The 26486-nt window shown below is 35.2% G+C and overlaps 2 protein-coding genes across 2 annotated transcripts; one reads left to right on the forward strand and one right to left on the reverse strand.

Annotated features, from left to right (window-relative positions):
- The first annotated feature begins 6318 nt into the window (after positions 1-6318).
- LOC113059147 (hyaluronan and proteoglycan link protein 2-like) lies at positions 6319-12337 on the forward strand. Its single transcript, XM_026227429.1, has 6 exons — positions 6319-6503; positions 6571-6668; positions 6779-7138; positions 7506-7622; positions 7759-7941; positions 8935-12337. The coding sequence occupies exons 2-6, from the start codon at positions 6590-6592 to the stop codon at positions 9210-9212; spliced, it is 1017 nt and encodes a 338-aa protein (XP_026083214.1). The 5' UTR covers positions 6319-6503; positions 6571-6589; the 3' UTR covers positions 9213-12337.
- An 881-nt stretch (positions 12338-13218) lies between these two features.
- On the reverse strand, positions 13219-17954 carry LOC113059584 (brevican core protein-like; the record flags this gene model as incomplete). Its single annotated transcript, XM_026228145.1, has 8 exons — positions 13219-13588; positions 13683-13865; positions 13940-14084; positions 14246-14328; positions 15171-15329; positions 15495-15602; positions 16712-17230; positions 17711-17954. Coding segments are annotated over 8 exons (1569 nt in total), but the record flags the coding sequence as incomplete, so codon positions are not given.
- Between the last annotated feature and the right edge of the window lie 8532 nt (positions 17955-26486).

The raw sequence follows: 26486 nt of genomic DNA on the forward strand, positions 1-26486 counted from the left end.
GGAAAACCCATTATAAAACAGGCATTTGCTGCATCTAGTGGGGACATATTTACTGATTATAATGACTCATACTGTCTTTTTAAGGCCTTGCATTGTGTATCGTGCTGCGTAAACATAAAACCAAGTCTGCAATTGTGATCAGAGAAATGACAAACAAGCAACGCTACTCTATACTTCTCAAAAATTCAGAATCATCAGTGGCAAATCCTTTAAATATGTAAACATACTTACAGACTGTGACTCAGAAGCACCAGACTGTCCTTGCAAAGTTGTTATTATGCTTTCACAACTTGCCACATGTTTTTTTGCCACAACATAGGAACAGCAACAATGTTGCAGCGAGAATCAACATCAAGCCTTCTTTCTTCGCTTGAACATTTGGGCGGTGTATACAGATCCTCCCGCATCATGACATAGACATGTGGGGGCATGTTGGAACAAGAGTTTTAGGTAAGTTTGACTCTTAACTCTTACATTTAGTTGGTTTTGAGACTTTAATCTTTGCAACTTTACAGATCTTACGACCAAGAGCTCGTAACACTCCAAAGAGAAAGGAAAAATGTTAATTGCATCATATGACCCCTTTGTGCAAGGATCCGTTTGCGGTGCGCCGGTAGGTATGCAGTGCAGAAGCAGCACAGGCTCATTGTGCTTTCACCTTTGTAGTGCGCTATGATCCCCGAGCTTATTTATTTAAAAGGTTACTTCCTTGCTTTACCCCCATTTCCCAAAAGCAGTGTCTATTGTAAAAAAAAAAGAAAAGAAATAAAAGCCGTTTGGCCTACTTATTTACATTTCTGATGTAATTAATAAAATTTTTATCAATCCCTGTTCATTCTTAACGTGAGCAACACTGACACTTTAATTTAGCATGTGCAGCACAACAACAATAGACTCGGTGCAGAAACTCTTGGCAAACGACCACTGATAAACAAGAATAAACAAATGAGTAAGTTTACATTCGTGTATTTATGTTTAATATCAATGCTGCTTAAGCCTCACCATCCCCTGACCATTATAATGTAACAAATTAATTAAAGAATACCTATTTAATTCTGACTTAATAAAATCAATATATATATATATATATATATATATATATATATATATATATATATATATATATACAGGCTATAAAAAATAGTTTACAGTGTTTATTGTAACTGTGGAAATGCATCATCACAATGTGAAAAAAATCTGATGTTACAAATTAAAAGCTTTGCATGATCAGCTGTGTGATCAGGAAAGATCTGAACATCTCAGGCATTCCAAACAATAGCGAAGCATAAAAACCTAATGATCACGAGTTCTTTAAAATGCACAAACAAACGTTGCATAAGACCCCCTCCCCATGCACCCTTCATCCCACAAAATACAAATTCGTGCCAAAACCGCCATAAGCATGCCATGCATGCAATAGATTGCTGTGAAGTGTGAGTTTGTCACTTGATCATTCCACTTTATCTCTGTCAGATAACACAATCAAATGATCAGGGAGTATACATGGGGGTGCAGTGATAAAGTAAGGAACATACAGAATAGGTAACAGAAGCAGCTTCAGGAGACGCCAGCCAAGATCCCACAAGATAAAAACATGACAAGACCTGCCATTACATAACAGACATATACATAGCCTACACATCAAACTCCAAATATAAATCAACAGACACTGAATATAAAGCAAAAACTGTGAAAAGGAGAGAGTGCTTATTATGCAATCAACATAAAATCGATAGTGTTTCTCTATAAACACAGTATTGTTTTTAACCTTTTAGCAGATTTTTTTTCATTCATTGCTCAATCTTGACCTGGTCATGTGCTTTATGCAGGCTCTCTGAATGAGGATCCCTTCAGGGAGCTATAGGTGAGCACTGAGATGTGTGTGAGTGAGATTCCTTTCATGTGTGACCGAGAGAGAAAGAGATTTCTATCTAGATGTGTGACTGTCACGTGGAAACACGTGCCCAAAAAAATTATCTGCAAAAATTTCAGCCTTCAGCAATTTTTAAAGACATAGATTTACTGAATGGGATAGAAAGATTAAAAAATAATTTCCAGCACAATGATAACCGCAACACTGATACCATAATTAAAATGTATTCAATACACTACAACTTATTTTCTATTGTTTCACTGATTATTTTTTTATATTATTATTATTATTATAGTTTTTTTTACATGAGAGCCAAAGCACTGCAGGTGCTGTTTTAGTTCTGTGGAGAAACTTTAAATCCCAGCATGAAAACCCTAAAAAATGTAAATAATGCATTAATTAACAAACTAATAATGAACAATTTAGGTTTTACAGCATTTATTAACCTTTGTTAAAGTTAGTTAACAAAATTAAATTAAATGTGCATTAAAAAAAATATTTTTTTAACTACTGCATTGTCTTTTATTATTTCTTGTAGATTTATTTTAATAATTTCATTATTTAATTTGCTTGCATATTGTAAAATGCTATACATGCAGTAAAAAACTGTAGTCCAGTGTGTTCTGAGCAATATAAATGAGTAATGCGGAACGCTTTAAGCTGGTAACACCTGAACAGGTGTGTTCTTACACTGCAGACTTTGCATGCGAGTGAATGACACAGTCCATCTTCAGAACTTTATCTGATCTGAAGTGCAGTCCAATCTGTTATAAGAATCTCAAAACTAGTGGCAGACAATGAGCATCTGACCAAAAAGAATGAAATGGCTATTCATAGAGGAATGTGTGAAGATAACCAGTCTTATCAGTCAGCCCATCAGGGACTCCAGACTCTGCGGCAGAAATAGAATTCCTGATAAAAGGGGTGTAAAACAGCCCAGAGATGTTCCTGTCAGGAGCTGTCAACTAAAAGCGAGAAAGAGAATTCTTTCAAGACAATACAAAAAGGATTCAGTGAGTATATACAGTAAAATAAAAGTTTTATAATACATATAATGGAAAAACACGAACAACATAAATGCATGATAGAAAACTAGCTCTTACAGATTTACCTAAAATTTACATTGCTTCTTGTCTGACACCAAATGATCTTACTGCATTTTTTGAGTGCATGAAAGAAAATAAATGTATACAATACTAATATAACTCCACGTATATCTTGAAACTTTTTTGGGAACATTTAACTTCTAAAAACAAATTACATAATAAAGATAACAGACCACTCTGGAAACCTGTTATTTTATCATATTGTTGAATATGTCATGTTTGACTTGGAGTCTGACTCCAACTAGACTGAACCTGGTTTGCAGTGTACACATTGTCACACTTCATGTTGACTTAAAAAGCCTGACTAACCTGCTATTGTTTATACACAGAGAAAGAAGTAATGTGTTGGGTTATGATAGACCCACATACTGTACACATGATCAGGTATGGTGCTGATAATGGTAAGAACCTCCATGGAACACAAAAAAACACCATAAAAGTTTAGCTACACAAGTTTGGGTATAAACGTTTTTTTTTTTTTTATGTTTTAATGTTTAAAATAAATATTTTATTCCCACCAAGACTACATTTAATTTATCAAAACAATGAAAGAAATAAATCTGTAAAATAACAAAAAATGTACTGGCAGCTCATTACCAGGACATCATCCATTAATTTTACAGTCATGAATGCAATAAAATTGTGAAATTCAAAATAAAACACCTGTATAATAAAACACACAAACACACACACACACACACACACACACGCAAGCTTCTAGAGGGCACATAAGTCAGAAGTAACAAATTTAGGTAAAGTGGTGCAGAGCCAGTGGTAGTTTTGTAGGCAAACATCAATGCCTTGAATTTTATGCGAGCAGCTATTGGTAGCCAGTGTAAACTGATAAACAGAGGTGTGACGTGTATTCTTTTTGGCTCATTAAAAATGTATCTTGCTTCCGCGTTCTGGATTAATTGTAAAGGTTTGATAGAACTGGCTGGAAGACCTGCCAAGAGGGCATTGCAATAGTCCAGCCTGAACAGAACAAGAGCTTGAACAAGGAGTTGTGCAGCATGATCCGAAAGAAAGGGCTTGATCTTCTTGATTTTGAATAAAGCAAATCTGCAGGATCTGACAGTTTTAGCAATGTGGTCTGAGAAAGTCAACTGATCATCATCAATCATAACTTCAAGTTTACTGGCTGTTTTTGAAGCAGTTATGGTTGATGTGCCCAACTTGATGGTGAAACTGGGACGATCATATAATATCTGATTTTATGCTCAAGAAAGATTTCTTATTATCATCAAACAGTTGCTGCTTAAATTGTATTTATTTATTTATTTAGGGTTCTTTGATGGACTTCAAAGCATAAACAGAATGCTGTTTATTTTTATAACAATAACAAAATCTGTAACAAGCAAGTCTTTACAAGTTGCCTTTGATCAGTTTAATGCTGAATAAAAGTATTGATTTCTCTTAAGACACTAAAGTGTGTATGGGAACTATTCTTTCAGATAATCAGATTTCCACGAACACACAGCAATATGATACTGCTCAAACTTGTTTGATGGTTCAAAAGATATGAGACCCAAAACAAAATGATATATGAAGGTGGCAGTGTGGGGGCTGAGAAACAAGGAAATAGCAAGCCTGGGCTTGACATCACAGTTAGGAAAACGGTTATCCTCTGAGGCGAATCTATCATTTATCAACTACTGTCTCTGGTAACTGAGAGCACATGCATCACTAGAACTACACAACCTTGACTCAAACCCCACTTTCCCAGGGGCTGGGTTAATACGAGGTTAAAGAGTGAGCCTGGGTATGTGTGTATGTGCATGTGCAGTTTAGGAGTGAGAGTGAGTCGTCACTGATCAACTATGCATGCTAAATTCCTTAAATCTTTCTTAAAGAAGTCAGTATATAACAATAATATATCTATTAGGTTTCGAAGTTTAGAACTAATATAGAAGACTGGGAGTAAGTGAAAGAGATGAATATGGACAGAGGAAGACAAAGGTCATCTAGACATCATCTAGGCACAAACAGTGAAAGATGACAAAAAGAGCCATTGATGAAACAGCACAATGCGAAGTACACTGACAAACGCTTGAATCCCATTATACTGCTTTTCCTCCAAATGGTTGTTTACTTTTCGTGTTTGCATGCTCACTGCTGCCCGTGGGTCAGTGCTGGGGAGTTTAGTGACAAAGCTGTCATTGTGCTCTCAGGTTAGAGAGAGACAGAGAGAAAGAGAACACAAACTATGGCCCATTCCACTTCCTCTTTCTGTTCTGGCCTGGTCAGCTATGGCTAAAACTGACTGGTCATGCAAACAGTTATGACTTCACAACCTGAACCGTCTATATTTAGACTGCATTAATTATATGACTTCTTAAAATAACCATGTACTGTCTAGTAGGAAAGAGGGTTGTTATTGTTATGTAAAACTAAAATAATACAAATTTGTTACGTGAAATGAAATAATGTTAATTTAAATAAAATATAGAAAAATGTAAACTTACTTTATCATTATTATTATTCATTTTATGTCCGCCGGTTTGAAAAAAAAGGAAACATTTCTCATTTTCATTTTCAGGAAACTAAAATAGAAATGAATGAAAAAAAAAATTGTTCAAAATTAAAGTTTCATTTAACTTTAATAAAAATGTAAATGAAAACAAAATATAAAAACTGTTAATAAAAACTATAATAATATCTCAGTTATTCTGAAACACTGGTAAGTCACTTTCCTTGCTCAGAAAGTTCTGATTACCTTAGATAAATAAAATAAAAATAAAAATCTAATCAAATTTCTGTGTAAAATAAAATATAATACATGAATAATATAAATGCACATAATATTAAAAACTACTTACGAAATATATATAAGTTAGGTATTATATATTGCACACACACTTTTCCAACAAAATGTTTCACGAAAAACTTATTTGTTCAAAATTGAGACAAAAAAGTATTAAAAAAGACACTTTCTCATTGGTTCATGTTATTGGATCATGTTCATAGTTGATGTAATGAAGTACCTGTGGTTTTTCTGCTGGAACACAAGATGACAGAAAAGATAAATTGTTCTGTAAAAAGCTCTATCATCATTTATTTGTAGATACCACTTTTTTTTTCTTCACATTTTTAAATGTCACTTGATTGCACAAAAAGGGGATGTCAATGCACATCCGTTATCTGGTTTCTGGCATACAACAAGCTTAATTACCTCAACAAAAACAAACTGTGTGGACTTGAAAATTACATATGTTTTAACTTCAGCACCTTTTATGACTAAAACAAAAATGTGAAGTTGCCTCCATCATCTGAGGTTTCTAAGTTTCAGGCATTCCTGGTCTGTCTGTTAGACAAGAGCCACTGAAAGGAACAATGAGAGTCTGTGTGATGCTCATTAACATCCGAAACAGAGGAGAAAAAGCCTGCGTACACATCCAACACTTGTCAGATGACCCTGATTGGTGTGTTTCTCCACTGCAACCAGAGCAGAAGAAAACAAGATGACTGTCATGGACTTTCTCTGGATGTCCTTTTTAAATTGAGGAAGAAGGCTGAAGACTAAGGTGAGAACAGCTTTCTGTTTGAATCAAATACCAGTGCAACTATAATCATCGTTATAATGTTGTTTAGGGAAAAGGTGAAATCCACAATGAACTGTATTGCTGTGCTGGTGATTTCAGCCAGTTTCTTCTCTTGGAACTCTGCAAAATACCACCACCACAATCAAGGTAATATCATTTAAGTTTATAGATTTGAAAGCCTCTTGAAGATATTTTAACACATAATATTAAATTACACAATGCTTTCACAACACTTTTTTATTTTTTATTTTTTCTAGACAAGGACAAAGATCTAAAATACCTCTTGGAACCTCTGGTATATGCTGAGGTCACTGCTCGCCGTGGAAACACAGTTGTTTTGCCATGTGTGATGAGATTTAAACCATCGCACTACAGAGTAAAGTGGACTAAAGTTGAGCCTTCTAGTAAAGGAGTGGAAAACATAGTGCTTATAACAAACGGACAAGCAGATAAGCAGTATGGCTCAGTCGGGCCTCGGGCGTCTCTCCTGCGTGCACATAACCTGGATGTTTCTCTGCGTCTTACTGACCTGGAGCTGGAAGATGACGGCAGCTACCGCTGTGAACTGATCAACGGAATTGAGGATGAAAGTGTCATTATTACTCTGAGAATTGAAGGTAGGACAAGCTGACAACCAGTCATGATCATTTTGATTTTCATTTTGTGCACACATGGTGACAATGAACAACAGTAAATAATAATAATTATTATTATTGTTATAATTATTGTTGTTGCTCTTATTAAATAATTAGCAAATGCAGATGGCTTTTACCACAATGATGATATTGATTATTAATTATGATTATGAATCCTAAATATTTAAATTTAATTTAATTTATGCATCATGTGTTCCCAGGGAATCGAACCCTCAACCTTGTGCTTGACAGCGCAATGCTCTACCAATTGAGCTACAGGAACACTAAACATGAAAACATATAATTGAACATATTTTAATACATGAATTATATTGACCATGTATTTCAGGAGTTGTATTTCCTTATCAGAGCCACAATGGTCGGTACAGATTTACATTCTTTGATGCAAAAGAAGCTTGTGCTGAACAGGATGCCACACTTGCCTCTTACAAGCAGCTTTACAGGGGTAATCATAATATTTATACACTTAGACTGCTTGAGCAATTTTGTCTGAGGTTTATTTAAATTCCCAAAGACTGTTATGTGTTTGGTGCTTAGCTATATTAATTCTGTGATACTCTTATGATGATTGATCTTAACAGCCTGGACTGAAGGGTTGGACTGGTGTAATGCTGGATGGCTGAGCGATGGAACTGTCAATTACCCAGTCCTGCGACCACGGCCGGCTTGTGGAGGGGATCTTCTTTCAGGCATCCGAAGTTACGGGCCCCGTCACAAAACACGGGACCACTATGATGCTTTCTGCTTCACCTCCACCACTAAGGGTCAGTGAATGAGGATTCTGCTGTGATGGAGAGTAGAATGGGATTCAGACCATGACAAAAAAATATTTCACACATATTACAAAAAGTGTTAGTAATATTAGTATAGAGGTTTTCACGCATACTGTATGTAAAATAGTTTAGAAACTATTACTATTCTGAAGTCTTGGGTTAGTAAGTTTTATTGTTATTTTTTTTTTTTAAAATGAAAGAAATTAATACATTTAGTTAACAGGGATGCATTAAATTGATCGAAAGGGGCAGTAAAGACATTTATAATGTTACAAAATATCAGAGTTTACACTAAAATATTTACTGTTTTCAGCACTGATGTTAAAAGAAAATATATATTTTTGAGCAACAAATGATTTCTGAAGAATCATATGACACTGAAGACTGGAGTAACGATGCTGAAATTATTGCAAAATATATTCAAATTGAAAATAGTTATTTTAAATTTCAATAATAATTCACTATATTTACTGTATTTATCAAATAAATGCAACCATTGTGATCATAGGAGATTATTAAAATAAATAAATAAACAAAAACCTAAACTTTTGAATGGTAGTATATATTACGTTTATCCGGTCAGTGATCCATGGTCCTTTGAGAGTTACATTGATATAAACTGATACAGAGAATTATAGGAGGCATCATCCCTAATAAAAATGTTTTTGTTTAAAATAGAAGGCCATTAGAAACACAGTCACAGTTTGTTCCCCAAATATACTAGAAGTGACAGCCAATCAGCTCTGTTGTTTTTGTATTTAGCAAAGACAAAGAGTCTGTTACTCTGTAGAGTGACATTTGAGCTCCCATTATACCCACGAGACTGTTGAATGGCATTAATTGAATGTCTATAACAGAGATACAGAAAATACTCCTATTGCAGATCAGTTATTCACTCAATTTAATTATTTTATTTATTATTATTATGTTGCACTTATAAATATAAATGTTTTTTTAAAGATACCTCACATTCTGCTTTTCCAGGCTCTGTGTTCTTCATTCCGGGGCCATTCACTTCTGCCGAGGCTGAACGTGCCTGCAGACGGGATGGTGCCAGTCTAGCGAAGGTTGGTCAGATCTACTCATCTTGGAAGTTTCAGCAGCTTGACCACTGCGATGGAGGCTGGCTGCAGGATGGCAGTGTACGGTTCCCTATCATCAAACCAAGGGAGCGCTGTGGAGGCATTGCAGAACCAGGGGTTCATAGCTTCGGGTATCTCAGCAAAAGTTTGCAGCTTTATGGGGCTTATTGCTACAGATAACTGCTCCATGTTTCGCTGCCTGGTATATTTCTACTACAGAATGTCTGCACATACATGGCACACTGGTCTAAAGGTGAAGTCCCTAAAGTGGTGCAGAATGTGTCCTTCATTTGCGGAACATAACGGAATGATTATAACTAGAGGCTCTCTGCAGTGTAGAGCTGCAGGAAAAGGAATATATGAGCTACAGTTAGCGTTTTGGCTTAAGGCTAGCATTCACATCCATCATCAGTTCATTTACTAAGCTTTTTTTTTTTTAAAGCAAAAATGTTTGGGTCCTGCTAGGAATACATCACTTTCAAATTAAGTGTGGATTGACACAAAGGCTTTACTCCTGCTTGAATAGCTGCTACTGTAGCTTGAAATGCTAACTCAATAGCTTTGTATGAGGCGCCGTGTAGAATTTAAATCAAACTTCGCTTATCAATACATATATAAAACACGTGCATGTTCACATATAAATTAGTCACATATACATGCATACTACTGGATATTCAAAATACATATATAAAATGCACGTGAACACTATGAAATCAATACGAATACATGCAATGTATGCATACACACTTGTGAATAACTTGCGTATATAAACTTGATGTGTGCATACACCTACAGACCCTGGCACATTCATATAAACTTGATCCGTGCATACACACCTATTAAACACTCGCACATACATATAAACTTGATCCGTGCGTGCATATACACCTATTAAACACTCGAACATAGTTTTAGCGTGAACGGAAGTAACCGCGTTTGCAATCATGGACAGAGATCTGTGTCATTCCTAATCATTTGCTCAATCATTCAAAAAAAAAAAAGTTTAAATAAAGCGAAAGCTAAATGTTTATACACACACTGCATTGTGGTGCACTTTGAGATGAATTATCCACGGACCATGCTATCACCAGAATATCCGCCAACATGATCTTTTTACTAAACCCTTTATCCATGAAACAGGTTTTATTAGGTTGTGCTTGATTGATTACCTTTGATTATCCCGATTTTTTTATTTTATTTGCATATGATGTTAAACTATTACACTGATAAAGATCCATCATCCATCCACCATCAGATAAAAAACCAAATGTTAATTCTGAGAATGTTCTCTCTCGGACTAAATCTAAAATATCTTAAACTGTGTTCTGAAGATAAACGGAGGTCTCACGGGTTTGGAATGACATGAGGGTGAGTTATTAATGACATAATTTAGATTTTTGGGTAAACTATCCCTTTAATTCTGAAAATGGCTAAGCTCACTTAGTTGGGAACACATTTTATATTTTTTAACTAGAGGCAGTTAAACTCTCTCTCTCTCTGTGTGTGTGTGTGTGTATGTGTGTAACTTGCATGGTTTGGAAGGTATTTCATGAAGATTGCACAGAAGTGAAATTCTCACCTTTTTCTAGATCGAAACTGCCAGTTACCTTACTGCTGGCGAGTGTGATATCATGGTCCATGAACTCGCCGGTGTTTTGAAATGTTCAGTGTCTGAGATATTTGGTGTCATTGAGAATAAAGAACTATGTATAAAGACTTGTATGCAGTAACAACTATTTAACTTGTTTTCTCCTTAAAAAAGGTGTCACATGTAAGTGCATGAGAGCCTACAGTTCATGTGGAGAAGCTGTTTGTTTGCAATCAATGTACAGTATATGTTACAAATCAGCAGAGTTTGATACTTGCACTTCTGCCTATTCTTTTTTTCCTAGTTTTCAGAAGCTCTTCTACTGGGGGAGACTTACATTTTCACATGCACACATACATGGGTAAACATTCTCAGAATTAACATTTGGTTTTTTATCTGATGCAGGGGATGGTGGATCTTTATCAGTGTAATAGTTAAACATCATATGCAAATAAAATAAAAAACTTGTATACTATTTGATACAAATATTGTATTGTTAACCATTTTTGAAGTTTAACTACATTCTGTTCCTGAAATCCACACTTTTGAAATCGAGATAATCAAAGGTAATCCAATCAAGCACAACCTAATAAAACATGTTTCGTCGATAAAGGGATTAGTAAAAAAATCATGTTGGTGGATATTCTGGTGATAGCATGGTCCGTGGATAATTCATCTCAAAGTGCACCACAATGCAGTATATGATTAAAGACAAAAACAAAGTGTATAAAGACATTTTGCAACCTTTTTATAACTATATAGTACATTTTATCTACTAAATGTATTATTTTGGGGCAAAAAAAATTAAAATAAAAAAAATTGAGAGATTAAGATTCTTTATATTCCAATTCATGTGTGTATTAAAAAGCATTCAGCTTTCACTTTTTTCTTAAAACTTTTTTTTTTTTATGTTTGAGCAAACGATTAGGAATGACACAGATCTCTGTCCATGATTGTAAATGCGGTTACTTCCGTTCACACTAAAACGACTTCCTTTTACACTGAAATGCCTTCCGTTTACACTGAAAAATTAATGAACTCACATCGACATATAAAATCACTTGCATATATATGTGTGTGTGTGTGTGTGTGTGTGTACACAAATAATGCAAGTTTTTCTCATCTGAGTGTCTGTAGGTGTATGCACCCTTTAAGTTTATATACGCAAGTTATTCACAAGTGTGTACATGCATACATTGCTAAAATTATATGTATTGGTATCGATTTCATATTAGTGTTCACGTGTATTTTATGTATGTATTTTTGAACATCCAGTAGTATGCATGTATATGTGAGTAATTTATATGTGAATATGCACGTATTTTATGTATGTATTGATAAGCGCAGTTTGATTTAAATCCTACACGGCGCCTCATAGCTTTGACTAAAGCCGTGCTGTAAATTGCAGCAGCAAAGGCATTAAATATATATAGCAGCAAGAACAATGTCAACCAAGTCTAACAATTATTCAGTCAATGTATTTATAACAACATATGCAGATTCCACAAGCTTTTATGTACTTTAATGTTGTTGTTTTTTCCATTAACTTGTAAAAAAGGAACAAATTATCCTTATGGTCTTATGTATTCATGTTATACTGTTTAGCACTATGTACTGAATGGTGCCTTATAGTTGGATTTTATTTATTTATTTTAACAATGAACAAAATAGTAAGATTGTAAAATGTGTGAATAAAATTACCAAAGAAAATAAGAAATCTGTATTTACATGCACTCAATTTTTGTATGACAGTCCTAAAGTGCAGTATAAGTTACATACACCTGCACAGTGTTTCAAAACTACACCAAACAGTAATCAAACTAAAAAGATACATTTCCATAAAATTGTTTTTCAAAGTGCCTCACAAATCACAGGTGAATTACTAGCAATGCTTTTAATAATAACCACAGATTTGTTAAGGTTATTCTTAATAACAATTAAGGATACACACATATTCACATGATGCAAGAAAATACATAAACATTTCTTACTGTGATAACTCTTTTTATTGTGATTGCTCTAATTGCTTCTATGTTTCTAGAGTGATAAAATAATTTCTGGTTTCAGGCCATCAAAAAATAAAATATGGTTTTGTTTTGAACTGTGGGCCTGGAAATCAAAAACAAACAAGATGATTCAGACCAGCTGATGTTAGAGAGCATTTGTTCATAGGTTTATCTCATAATTTAATAAAAAAATAAAAATAAAAAAAAAATAAAAAAAAGGATGAAATGAAACTGAACAGGTGTATGGTTCAAATGGTTACAAGCTTTGTTTAGAAGTTGCATTTTATCAAGTGTGCTTTTATGGTGTCTTAGAATTACAAAATGTAATTCAGTGTCATAGTCTACACAGAGAAAAATGGACAAGAAAAGAACAGAGAGAAGAAAAACAAAAATGAATAACTCTTTAGCCTAATTTAAGTATCCTGTTATAAATGTTTGGTGTATTTAAACTTTTATCCAATTGGAAGTACCACTTAAAGGTATAGTTCACTCAAAATTGAATCAAACAGTTGGTGGTATTTTTTGTCCTACTATGAAAGTCAATGGCAACCACCAACTGTTTGATTATCAGCAATCTTCAAAATATCTTATATCTTCTTTTATGTTCAACATAAGAAAGCAATTCATACAGGTTTGGAATGACATGAGGGTGAGTAAATGATGACAGAATTATACATTTTGGGTAAACTATCCCTTTAAGAGAAGTTAAGTGGGACCGTTTTTTATATAGAATTGCTGTTATATAAAGAACTTTGTAGAGGATAAACAAAGGGATGACATGATAAAAAGAAGAGTGAAAGAAATAATGAAATGCAACTATGCCATGTTCTTGTTTTAAAAGTGCCATTTTATATCCAAATATTCCGATGTTGTTGTTTTTGTTGTTGTCTCTTTTATTATTATCTCCTTGTTCTGACCTGTGGGCCATGTTACCAGTTCTCTATTTGAGTATGCTGCTCCCACTGTAAGCAAAATACATGAAATGAACACATTATAATGTAATGTAATACAATATAATAAAATAATATAATAAACAACAACAAAAAACATTTTTACCTGGTGAACAAGTGATCTTAGGCTCCTCCCACTGTCCGTTGCTCTGACATGTGATGATAGGGTTTTGTCTCTGGATGAAGCCTGGCTCACAGTAGTAGCGCACCTGTGAATTGGCCCTGTACTTTATTTGACGACGTCCAAATATCTTAGTGTGCAGCATGAGAGGGGGCTGGCCACAGAACGCTGCAAAAAAATAATCAAGATGAACTTTTACTCTTCCTGGGCGCCTGCACTCCTACAAATTGTGATGTACTCACCAATGCCTTTCTTGCAGGTGTAAGACAACTGGTAGTTGCAAGGGATATCACTCCAATGACCATCATCGTACCACACCATGACAACACAATCCTCCCCTGACAGGAAGTAGCTGTCTGGTTGTCCATGATACCAGTTCTCATACAACTGATACAGAGAGACAGGTCAAAAGATTGGAATAATCACATCTTTAATCAAATCACGAATCCCTTGCATTTCCAGCTTGGAAAACACTTGAAGAAACACTTGATGTTTTTCATGTTTTTATTTGTATTTTTTAATACAGAAAGCCAGATCAGTAGTCTCACCAGAGGGTTCCCATCTGACCAACGGAAATCTCCCTCAATGGTCTTGTCATTGAGACCCGTCCACTGATACTTCCTGTATTTATCTAATGAAAGAAAAAAAAAACCACAGAAATGCCAAAGAACCAGCATACACTGTCAATAAGACACAACATAGACTCGACTTCGAGTTTGACACCCACATACATAATACTGTATATGACGGACATGCACAGGACATTTTCACACAACCCTCACAACCCTCAAGTTCAAAGCCCTTCACCATTTTGATGATTCTATAGAAATGCAGAACAAAATGCAGGGCCTCTCAATGTTATGTCAACAAACCTGGTCCTTTATGAATTCCTTTATGTACTGTAGGCTAAACCGCTTCAGTAGCTTGACACTCTTTTTGACTTTTAGTTTGAGCAATATCGAGCAATAGTACTGCTTTTCAGATAACAGTTCACTGAGCAAGAAGTTAGTATTGAGTAAGCTAACTTACAATTTTGAGAAACTTTTGGTATTTAATTTTTTTGTATTTTTGCTCTTCACCAATAAGAATAGTTTCAAATGAAGCCGATGCAGATTTAAACAGTGCACATCTCTGAGTAAACATACCTTAATGGAGTTTCTTACTTAATAAATCAGTGTTTTTGATTGAACTGGTTAAGGAAATAGTTCAACGGCTCACTCATAATAAAGACTTAGATGGACTGATCCTGAATGAATCTAACTAATTGGTTGAACAAATGATAATTCACTAATAAACACTCACTTCTGCACCACCTACTGACAGAAAGAGTTCCGGAAAAAATACCTTGTTAAACGCATTCCATTAGGTTCAAATCAGGTTCCATCAAGTAAAATTTTTTAACATATGATAAGAAGTCAAAATGATTAGATCAACAGGAAAGGGCCACCTCTACAAGCACTTGTTTAAACATACCATTGATAAACTTCTGTTCCTCAGGTGACATAACAGAGATCAGGTGACCTCCGCCCATGCGACAGTGCTGCTCTGCCACATCCCATTTCTGCCGTTTGGTGAAATGTCTATAACAAAACCCTTGGAACTTTTCCCAGCCTGGTTCACAGTGCTCTAGATCTTTGTTGAGAGATGTAAAAATATTATAGAAATCAGAAAAGACTCAGCATTAGGTAACCAAATATTATTATTAATAATAATAATAATAATAATTTTAAAGATAAAAAAGTACTGTAACAATTGCTCCACTTTTTCCAGTGAAGAAGTAAAATGCAGGTAACTCACCTGTCTCACAAACATCTCCTCCATAAGTAGGTAGACAGAGACACCTTTGACCTTCTCTACTGTCCACACATGTGCCTCCATTTTTACAAGGGTTCTCCAGACATGCATCTAAAAGGCCATTAACATGTTTTTATAGCTCACTATAAAAATATTGGACACAAGTGAAGGATTTGAAATAAAGCATGATTGTACTAAATACAAGGTGGTGCTACTATATAGCTGCACCGAGAGTGTGGCATAAAATTTGTGGACCCCAACTAAAAAAAAAAAAACAGGCTAAATCTAGATCCCTGAAATGTTCTGTTAACCTCTAACTACATAAAACATGCTGTATCAACACCGGATACATTGCCGTTTCTTTCCAATTGTTCTCTTATCATATTCTAGTCATCATGGCCCCACTAAACCAAACTCTTCCTTCATGCACGACTGAAACTATTTGTTGTGATGGGGGATAAACAATTCTGATAAAGTCTTTCTGTCTCTCTGTCTGCACTGTCCTCTTTGAAAGACGCGCTACTCTGTTGTTACAGATGAGTGCATATCAAGTTTCCAGATATTTTAAAGAGATGCATCTGCCAGTGTTTGGAGGGAAACAGTGCCCCCTGTTGAGAGCACATGCTTTGCTCAAGAAATTTAAACAACCAATAGAGGGTGCAATCACTCCCAGATGTACAAGGCAGTGTTGTTATTAACTTGAACGAATGATTAAGAAATAATATCTGAATGGGTAATAAAACTGAAATATATGAATTAGATGAAGTATCTAAATATTACATGAAAAAAGGTTAAAAAGAGCTTGTCAACTAATTGAAATAAAATAAGCTGAATAATTATAATGACTAAAATGAAAACTAAAAATAAACTAAAGCTTAAAAAAAAGACTAAAAATCACTGAATTACAAAAAATGAAACAAATTAAAATGAAAAAAAAAAAGGTAATGTAAAATATGCACTATAGTAATATATAAATGAAACTAAAATAACCAATTTAAGGGGCTTGACCATGTGCTTTTTAAACTAGTTTAATAGTTCATTCATAATTAAATAGCATTGAAATAATTTTTGCCAAGTTTTTTTCTCTCTCTCCTTAAAGGACCACTCCAAGAAACTTCTCTTCTTCAGTGAAAATGCATGGATATCTTCTACAACACAGACAAAAGCAGGTTATAAAATACTAATTGCAGTGTGGAAGATAAGATATACAACATGTTTACCTGAAATGTAGTCTGTCCTGACCAACACTCTCTGGGTAGGTCTGGCAGGTAGACTGGTAGACTCAGGTGTGGTTTTGACATCTTTCTTCATAATCATTATCATGAGTTTGTAATCATTTTTGTCGTCATCATCATCATCTTCATTATTGGCTGTAGTAGTGGATGGTTTTTGGGTTTGTGCTGTCTCCTCATTGGTGGAGTTTTTGATGTGATCTGTGGTAACTGCCGCTTCCCCACTGAGTTCAACATCTGCTCTGAAATCTCCTGGGTTTGTGGAAGAGGGCACAGTTTGCCAGAAGGGACTTTGGGTCCCATGAGGAAGAAACGTAACCTCCAGACTTGTTGTGGGTCCAACCGTGCGTGTGTGATTATCATCATCACTATTTGTTTCAATAATTTCTTGAATATCTGTCACATTAGAGAGAGTGATGGTGGCCATATTTGAGTATGTAGGCTTAATAATGGAAGATCCGTTTCCTGGGAGTTCTCTTTCTCCGGAAGATACATCCTCATCACTGCCTTCAACAAGCAAGGTTACAGTAGAATTATTTCGCTCATTCAAAATTTTTGTATTTTTGTGGTAAATAAAAAGCCATCAAAAACGTTATTTGCTGATACAATATATATAATATAATAATATTTCTCAATATTACAGTTTTTACTGTATTTTTGATAAATGCAGTCTTAGTAGGCAAAAGAGATTTCTTTCAAAAACATCACAAATATTTCTGATCCAAAACATTTGAATGGTAGTATGTATGTGTGTATATGTATAGTCTGTGTGTGTGTATGTATGTAATATATATATATATATATATATATATATATTCATAATTTTTTCATGAAATATTACTAAGTATATATATTTCCTGCTTATATAAGTAGGAATTTCTTCCAAACCTTATTAATTAATGGGTTCAAAAAATGGGTTTGTTTTGTCACAAACAATATGGGGATGCCAGTGATCCCTGCATGTAAATTTGTTTAAATAATATTTACCTTTTACTTTGACTTGTGCCTGGTCATAAGCATCCTCCAAGCCATGCTGGACTTTACAGCGGTAGAAGCCTGTATCATTGTGTATCAGTCCATCCAGTCTGAGGGTGAGATCAGCTGAAGAGGCAGTATAATTCAGCAGTGACGCCCTGCCTTTATACAACTCACTCACCTTCACCCACTCACCACGGGCCACCAAGATTTCTGTCTCTCTGTTTGATGAAAGAAAGCTCCATTTGACTCGTGGCTGCACTGTAAAAAATAATTCAGTGGCTTAGTAAATTTCACAAAAATAAAGAGCTATATTAACTTAATAAAATCTTTTGAAATCATTTAAGTGATATTTTGAGTGGGTCAGATTAAAAAGAATAATTAAAAATCCAACAAATAATTTCTATAAAATTTACATATATTATTTAAGTTTATGTAATGAAAATAAATAAGTATTTAACTAACTAATTATATTTTTAATATACCTTCAATATTTCTGGTGAATTCTAATAGAACTATTTGATAATTATTTACTTGTACTGATCTGTTTTAGAAACTAAAATTATTAAGTATTTCCAACCAATTTTCCTAAATAAAGTTCCAGCTTAATAAATGACAGTTTAAATAAATTGAGTAAATTTCGCGGCTAAAGTGATCACGTGTGCAGCTCCGCAGGAAAAAAAAATCTGCTTTCCTCAGCAGCGACGTCGACTAGCCATACTCCTCACAACTCCTGGTAAGTAAGGTTAGTCAGCTAATCCTACTTACGTTTGTAACACTTTATTAAAAAGTTAATAATTATTAAGCATTTTCTAACAATTGTCTTTGTATTTTACGTCATATTCAACATGTTTCGTAGCTTAATCGAAGTCACCTGAAGGACGGCTTTCCTCAGCAACGGCAAGACCCGCACTCCTCTCATTTCGTGGTACGTTATGTAATTTAGCCAGCTAATACTAATTATGTTTGTAATGTTTAATTCAGAAGTTAATTATTAAGGATTTCCTAACAATTGTGTTTGTATTTTGCGTTATCTTAAGAAGTTTAACAAGTTTCGCGGCTCAAACAAGAGGCACCTGTCACTGAAGGACTGCTTTTCTCAGCAACGACGTGAACAGCATTACTCGAATTTCCTGTAAGTAACGTAGTCCTTTTATAACTATGTATATTTGCAAAAATGTTTTCAAAAGTTGATTAAACATTGACCGTGTGTACGTGTACATAACAGTGTAGTTTTCGAAGTTAGTTAGTGGGGCAGCCATATGTATGTTAGTTTTTTTTTTTTTTTTTTTTTTTTGGAGTGGGTTAACGTTCGTACTATTTGGATCACCGTTTATTTCAACCGCCATTTGAAAGTATAACGATAAGTGTACTGTGGTCAAGCAACTATAACTATACATGCCCAATGGAAAACGATTTTGTACAGGTTCCCCTTTGGGGTCAGTGGCTTGTCAAAAGGGAACACTTCATTTATGAACTTTCAAATGACAAAAGCTGTCACGTTGTTGTAAAACATCATAATTACTACACGAACTAAAGTATGAGCTCTTAAATCACCACTACAAATACGCCATGCAAAAGTATTTAAAATGGCGTGGACATAACATAGACTGGTGCGTTTTAATCAGCTCCCACTATAGGGAGTCGACCAGTTTAATGCTGTGTTCACACCAAACGCGAATAGAGCGTCAAATTCGCGTCTACCGCGCCTAGTTTGCCGCTTGACCATTTTGAGATCATTCGCTTCATTCGCGCGAGTAATTCGCTTGATTCGCGCGTGAAATTAACTTCACAACAGACGCGAATTCGCGTCATGGGGGGGCTTCTGCCAGCTGAGTCCACTGAGCATTTTCAACCGCCATTTTTATTCGGATAATTTTCAAAATATTACTGTTATTGTGTCATGAAATGTAGTTTTAAAAGTATTTCAGGCGAGAATGTAGTTGTTTTAAACTCAAATATGCGGTTTATTTATAATGACAGCGTCTATTTAAAAAATGTGTTTCGCCGATCTCAGAGATGAGCTCCATGCGATCAGCGGGAGCTTCGTCATCATGTATCCGCCGAGAGTAGCCTTTCCTCGGCTAGATCTTCTGACATTTGCCGCTGGCTCTGATGTCTCTTTAGTGGTTCAATATAAAATATAATTCGTTTGGGGTAAAATGAAACGTTTCTTATCTTTGGCCTTTATTCAATTTATCAATTAATATGTTTTATATATATACATAGGTCCTTTTTATTCCGATCTCTATAGAAATATGAACTTTTGTCATATAGCTCCGGTTGACTGCTCACTGACAACATCAGTCGTTCCTCCTTGTTGAATGAGTGGAGAAGGGTATTCCTGCACAACCCGAGGCTGCAGGAATATACTGTTGAATGAGTGACTCCTAGCAGGCTCCTGATTGGTTAACGCGGCGCGAATTGACGCCAAAGTTCAAATTTTTCAACTCGGGCGGCAGACGCGAATTCGCGTCAAACGCTAAATGCACAAAAAGCACCATTCGCGCTTAACGCGCGTTTCGCGCGAAGCGCTCTATTCGCGCGTCAATTCGCGTCATTCGCGCGAACTAGACGCGCGAATGAGGCGAATTCGCGTCTTCCGCGCCGCGCTTAACGCCCCATTCGCGCCGCGAGACCTCCAGACGCGCGTAAACGCGCCTTTGCATTGACTTAACATTGAAATCATTCGCGCCAGACGCTCTATTCGCGTTTGGTGTGAACACAGCATAAGACCTGCTCCATTGTAAAATCATTCTAGTGCACTGAAACCTAGATCACATACAATATCGGTCAAAAGTTTGAAAACCGTAAGCTTTTTAATGTAACAAATCCAGACCTGGTGGGTATTGAAGGACAGCGGAGGCTGGGGGAGGGGTACGTTGTTTTAATTGAGTAAACTTACTAAATTTCTTAAGAGTGTGTTTAAATATATTCATTTTGATTTGAAATTATTTGTAATATTTTTGTTCCCTGAAACAGATCAGTTTAATTTTCCATCCTTAAATAAATTGATAGAAATTTCACAAATATATTATGTGTATTATAAATAAACAATTTGTTAGTCTAATACTAAATTGTTTTAGTGGAAAAAATAAAATATAACTGTACATTTTAGATAAAATAAACTGTTGTATTTTTAGTCCGTTAATATGTTTACATTTATGCATTTGGCAGACACTTTTAGCCAAAGTAACTTACATTGCATTTCAAGGTACACATTTACAATTTAATAAATTTTTGCTAGCGCCGACGCTCTACTGTTTGAGCTACAGGAAAGCCATCCTTTGTATAATCAAGTGAACTATATTCAGAGATTTTATTAAGTTAATAAAGTTAAATATTACTGTAATATTTACTAAGCCACAGAATTATTTAGAGGGTTAAGGGTTGAGTGTGAGGATTAATGCAATGCATATTTTTTTCAAGTAGTGCAATTAAACAAGCTTTTTTGTTTCAAAACCATTAGTCATTTTACTTAAATATTAAACATGTTTATAAAGAAATTGGTTGAAATAATGCAGACCTCAATAAAAGCCTATAGCATTGATTTACAGCATAGAAGCTCGCAGTTGGTCTCTTTTCGTTTTTCTTTTAGGTTTATTGTTAAAAATAAATGTCCCTATGTAGAAAATTAACCTGTCCTCTTGTTAAGAAGAATGCTGTTAATTTTTGCAACTCCTCCCCCTAGTAAACTTTGTTTGAGATTTTACCTATCATACGGTCCAACAGAATGTTTGCTTCTTCAGGTGCTATTTGTTTTGTGTATTTGTCACTTTCTTGTAACATTCAGTTTTGAATGTTAGCTCTAACCAGTTATCTTTAAAATTTGCCTGTAGGGTTCAGCTGATCTACCCGTCTTCGTACACGCAGAGTTGGCAGAGGAGGTCATAAAAATACATCCTTCGGAACAATAATGGGGCAGTCAGCGACGTAATCTTGGGAATCACAGCAGAGCCTGCTGCCATCTTTTGGGAGTCACATTGGATTTGAGATATCCCAAGACCCACAAATACAGGTCCTTCTCCAAAAATTAGCATATTGTGATAAAGTTCATTATTTTCCTTAATGTAATGATAAAAATTTAACTTTAATATATTTTAGATTCATTGCACACCAACTGAAATATTTCAGGTCTTTTATTGTTTAAATACTGATGCTTTTGGCATACAGCTCATGAAAACCATAAATTCCTATCTCAAAAAAATAGCTTATTTCATCTGACCAATAAAAGTGTTTTTAATACAAAAAAGTCAACCTTCAAATAATTGTTCAGTTATGCACTCAATACTTGGTGGGGAATCCTTTTGCAGAAATGACTGCTTCAATGCGGCGTGGCATGGAGGCAATCAGCCTGTGGAGGCCCACGATGCTTCCATAGCGGCCTTAAGCTCATCCAGAGTGTTTTGTCTTGCGTCTCTTAACTTTCTCTTCACAATATCCCACAGATTCTCTATGGGGTTCAGGTCAGGAGAGTTGGTAGGCCAATTGAGCACAGTAATACCATGGTCAGTAAACCATTTACCAGTGTGAGCAGGTGCCAGGTCATGCTGAAAAGTGAAATCTTCATCTCCATAAAGCTTTTCAACAGATGGAAACATGAAGTGCTCCCAAATCTCCTGATAACTAGCTGCATTGACCCCTGCCCTTGATAAAACACAGTGGACCAACACCAGCATCACTGACTGTGGGTACTTGATACTGGACTTCAGGCATTTTGGCATTTCCTTCTCCCCAGTCTTCCTCCAGACTCTGGCACCTTGATTTCCAAATGACATGCAAAATTAGCTTTCATCCGAAAAAAGTACTTTGGACCACTGATCAACAGTCCAGTGCTGCTTCTCTGTAACCCATTTCCTGCACACGCCTGTGCACGGTGGCTCTGGATGTTTCTACTCCAGACTCAGTCCACAATCTTCCTCGGGGTCCGGTCACCTCTTCTCGTTGTGAAGCGTTTTTTGCCACACTTTTTCCTTCCCACAGACTTCCCACTGAGGTGCCTTGATACAGCACTCTGGGAACAGCCTATTCGTTCAGAAATTTCTTTCTGTGTCTTACCCTCTCGCTTGAGGGTGTCAGTGATGGCCTTCTGGACAGCAGTCAGGTCGGCAGTCTTACCCATGATTGTGGTTTTGAGTAATGAACCAGGCTGGGAGTTTTTAAAATCCTCAGGAATCTTTTGCAGGTGTTTAGAGTTAATTAGTTGATTCAGATGATTAGGTTAATAGCTCGTTTAGAGAACCTTTTCATGATATGCTAATTTTTTGAGATGGGAATTTTGGGTTTTCATGAGCTGTATGCCAAAATCATCAGTATTAAAACAATAAAAACCTGAAATATTTCAGTTGGTGTGCAATGAATCTAGAATATATGAAAGTTAAATTTTTATCATTACATTACAGAAAATAATGAACTTCATCACAATATGCTAATATTTTGAGAAGGACCCTGTACTCACTTGAGTTGTTCCAAAAACTGTTTCTTGAGCTGGATCCTCCAAAACTCTGTTAATGCTCAGAGGTTAAAAAATTATCTTCTTGCATAGTAGTGGTTCATGGTCATCCCACAGAATGGGTATTCCTGATGGAAGGGTTTCTGTTATCTGATTAATTCTGTTGAAGACATAGTTCACCCCAAAAGATGATGTTGTCATAATTTACTCTCCCTCAATTTGTCCCAAACCTGTACGAGTTTCTTTCTTCTGTTGAACACAAAAGATATTTTAAGTGAAGTGACGTGACATTCAGCCAAGTATTAAAGAGTGTTGGTTAACGCAGTTAAAGGTTGCCATTGACTTTGCATAGTATACTTTTTTTTTTTTTTTTTTTCTATTATGGAAGTCAATGGCAACTTTCAACTATCTGTTAACCAACATTCATTAAAATATATTTTGTGTTCAACAGAAGAAAGAAATTCGTACAGATTTGGGACAACCCGGGGGGGCGAGTACATTATGACAACATCATCTTTTTGGGTGAACTATCCCTTTAATATTGATGTAAGTGTTGCTTTTATATTTTTTTTATGGTTTAATGTTGAGTGTGACTGCAAATGGCTGGTATGCACCAGGAACAAAGATGTCATTTCTCTTACGGCTATCGTATTTTACATGTAATCTACTTGAATACTAAGATGGATTAAATGTTTCATAAGGTTTAATCATTTCCCTTATGGCTACTTTACAGTTTTTAATTTTTGCAATCTACTGGAATATTAAAATGGATACAATGTTTCAAAGGTTGATTTTAGACTTTGTCTTCTGTTTAATTGACAAATAAATTTTCAATAAAAAATGTGTTTCTTTCTTTATTTGGTTTTATTATATTAATTATAAAGGGTAAATGGTGTAAAAAAAAAAAAAAAAAAAGTGAATGCAGCATTTTGATAATTTATAGTCCAATATTAAGTTAAATTCACTTTTACATGTAGTAAACGTAGCACATTTTTTTTGGTAAAATTTCATCCAATATTTCAATTATATCTACTCAATATTTTTTGTTTATTTTACATAGAATTACAGTTGTGGTGTTTTATAATTTTGATTATATCCAATTAATTTTATTTCTCATATAAAGTAATTCAGTTACTCAGATTTACTTAATTTTTTTACTGACAATTACTCAATTTAAACAGTATATTTCATTGATTTCACAGCTTTAAAATTTACTCAATTTTTTTGAGTGTAAAAATGTTTCACCAAAAAAATTGAGTAAATAATAGTTAAACTTTTTACAGTGTGGGTTAGTACAGCATGTCGGCCCAAAGATGTGGTCCAGGAGAGACTCACAAGACAGGGGAGAGTCAGGGAACCCCCCAAAATTGCAGACCCTGGGGGGCTATCAGGAATGGTCACTTGTAAGAATGCGGTTTCATCTGAGAAAAAGACAAGATTGATTGAGATGCTAATCATCTGACAGTTTAATACTGAAATGGATTTTCATTTTCGATATTCAAAGCATAGATTTTAATTTTAATGTGAGTTTTTAGACTTTGTATTGCTAAAAAGCAATAAAAGTGTATTAACACTGTAACTACACTGTCTGTGACCTTTACTGTTATTTCATTAATTATATCCCATGTGTTGAACGGTAGATGTGAGACACACCTGCTGCAGAACTGGAGACAGCCGAAGATGATGAGACAAAGAGGCAGACGGCACACAGCAGTAAATTCAGGAACATTGCTGAGCTGAGACAGAACAGAGAGGGAGAGAATGAGAGAATATAGAAACAAATTTAAAGAACAGCATTATAAATGTCAAAGGGAACTGTAACACACAACAACATAAGATCATTGTGTTGAAATGAAAGGTGCATCCATCCATCCATTGTTTAAATCATTCTGTCTGTCTATAAGGTCTATAATACTTCAAAGTTTACGGCTTTTTTTCCCTAGAAATTGTGACATTAGTGTTATCCTTAAATATCTATCTCTTTGAATTTTAAATAATTTTAAGGCCACTTTTTTAGGCATTCTCTATTTAGTTCTGAATGGCCCACAACTTTGATTTTGGTATTTTTGTGGTTATTAAAAAGCAAAAAAAAAACTTTCTTTGCTGATACACTGTATAAGTAGATTGTTTATTTTTTACTTACTCGGACTAATATTGTTCAGATCTGTTAATGAGAAGCTCTCTGTCATAGCCCCAGATGTAGATGCTCTATATGTGTCTGATTTATGCGAGGTGACCAAATGTTTGGATTTTTGGGTGGATAAGTTCAAATCCTCATCAGAAACCTCCAACCAACCTTCAGTGCTGGATTTTCTTATTGAGGTGGACTGAGTTGTGTGTGTAAAAAGACCAAGGTCTTCATCTGGCTCTGGACCCACATAGCAAATGTCTTCTGGCCCAGATCCGGGCCACAAAATCACTTTTCCCTCGGCCGAAGTACCGCTAAGAATGATGGCCCTGAAGTGGCCCAGAACTGGATTAAAGACTAGGGCCACACATGGGCCAATAACCCTGCCGGGAATCTCAGAAAGTTAATCACCCTTAACTGGCCCTGAACTGGGCCTAAAGAGGATTAATTATTGGTACCAATTCTCAGCATTAAGTCAACTAGACTCCCCCAATATGAGCCACACCTGAGCATATAGCCCAGACCCAATACAGAATCTTAATATTTCATATTATTTGTATATAAAAGTAAAGCCAGATTGCTATAAGGGCAAACATTTAGGACAGGGCCCAGCAACCTCAAGAGTGCTTAGGCAGGCATCTCAATGGATGCCTGCTGTCTGGAATACAGAATGACTTCATTCGGAAGGGAAATTGAAAAGGAGGAGGTCTATTCTAATTTTTTGTACATCACAGCAGTGATTTTACAGACCATTTAAGAGGCTCACTATTTCTTGCTAAAGATGTGGTTTTAGTTGTCATGTTATGCCAATGTTGGATAAACTCTCAGACAGACAAGGGATGGTAAAAGAAAGAAGAAAAACTTTAATAACAGATCCACATGAAAAGAGCTTTACAGAGAGACCTTTTTAGTTTCATAAAAATAAAATAAAACAAGTTTTAATGCTTCAGTTGCTTAGGAAAAAAAAAAAAAAACCTTGCTGGTGCTTTAAAAATTCAGATACAAATAGACTGATCTGAATGACATCAATAACTTTTTAATCTCCAAAGAACAATTTGGGGCCAAAACAATTTATTCCTGCTTCCTGAGGCCACAGGCAAGTCTTTTTAGTTTCACAAAAACTTTTTTATCCACCAGTACTAAGACAGTTTATCAAAGAACAATTACTAAATGGTGTTTATTATGTTATAACAATAATCTGATTGGAT

The sequence above is a fragment of the Carassius auratus genome, chromosome 41 (assembly GCF_003368295.1).
Source record: "Carassius auratus strain Wakin chromosome 41, ASM336829v1, whole genome shotgun sequence".
In the NCBI taxonomy this organism is placed as follows: Eukaryota; Metazoa; Chordata; class Actinopteri; order Cypriniformes; family Cyprinidae; genus Carassius; species Carassius auratus.

Coding starts and splice junctions, on each gene's coding strand:
- LOC113059147 (XM_026227429.1), top strand. CDS start 6,590: ATGAACTGTATTGCTGTGCTGGTGATTTCAGCCAGTTTCTTCTCTTGG. Junction 7,139..7,505: donor TATTACTCTGAGAATTGAAG/GTAGGACAAGCT, acceptor CATGTATTTCAG/GAGTTGTATTTCCTTATCAG. Junction 7,942..8,934: donor CTTCACCTCCACCACTAAGG/GTCAGTGAATGA, acceptor CTGCTTTTCCAG/GCTCTGTGTTCTTCATTCCG.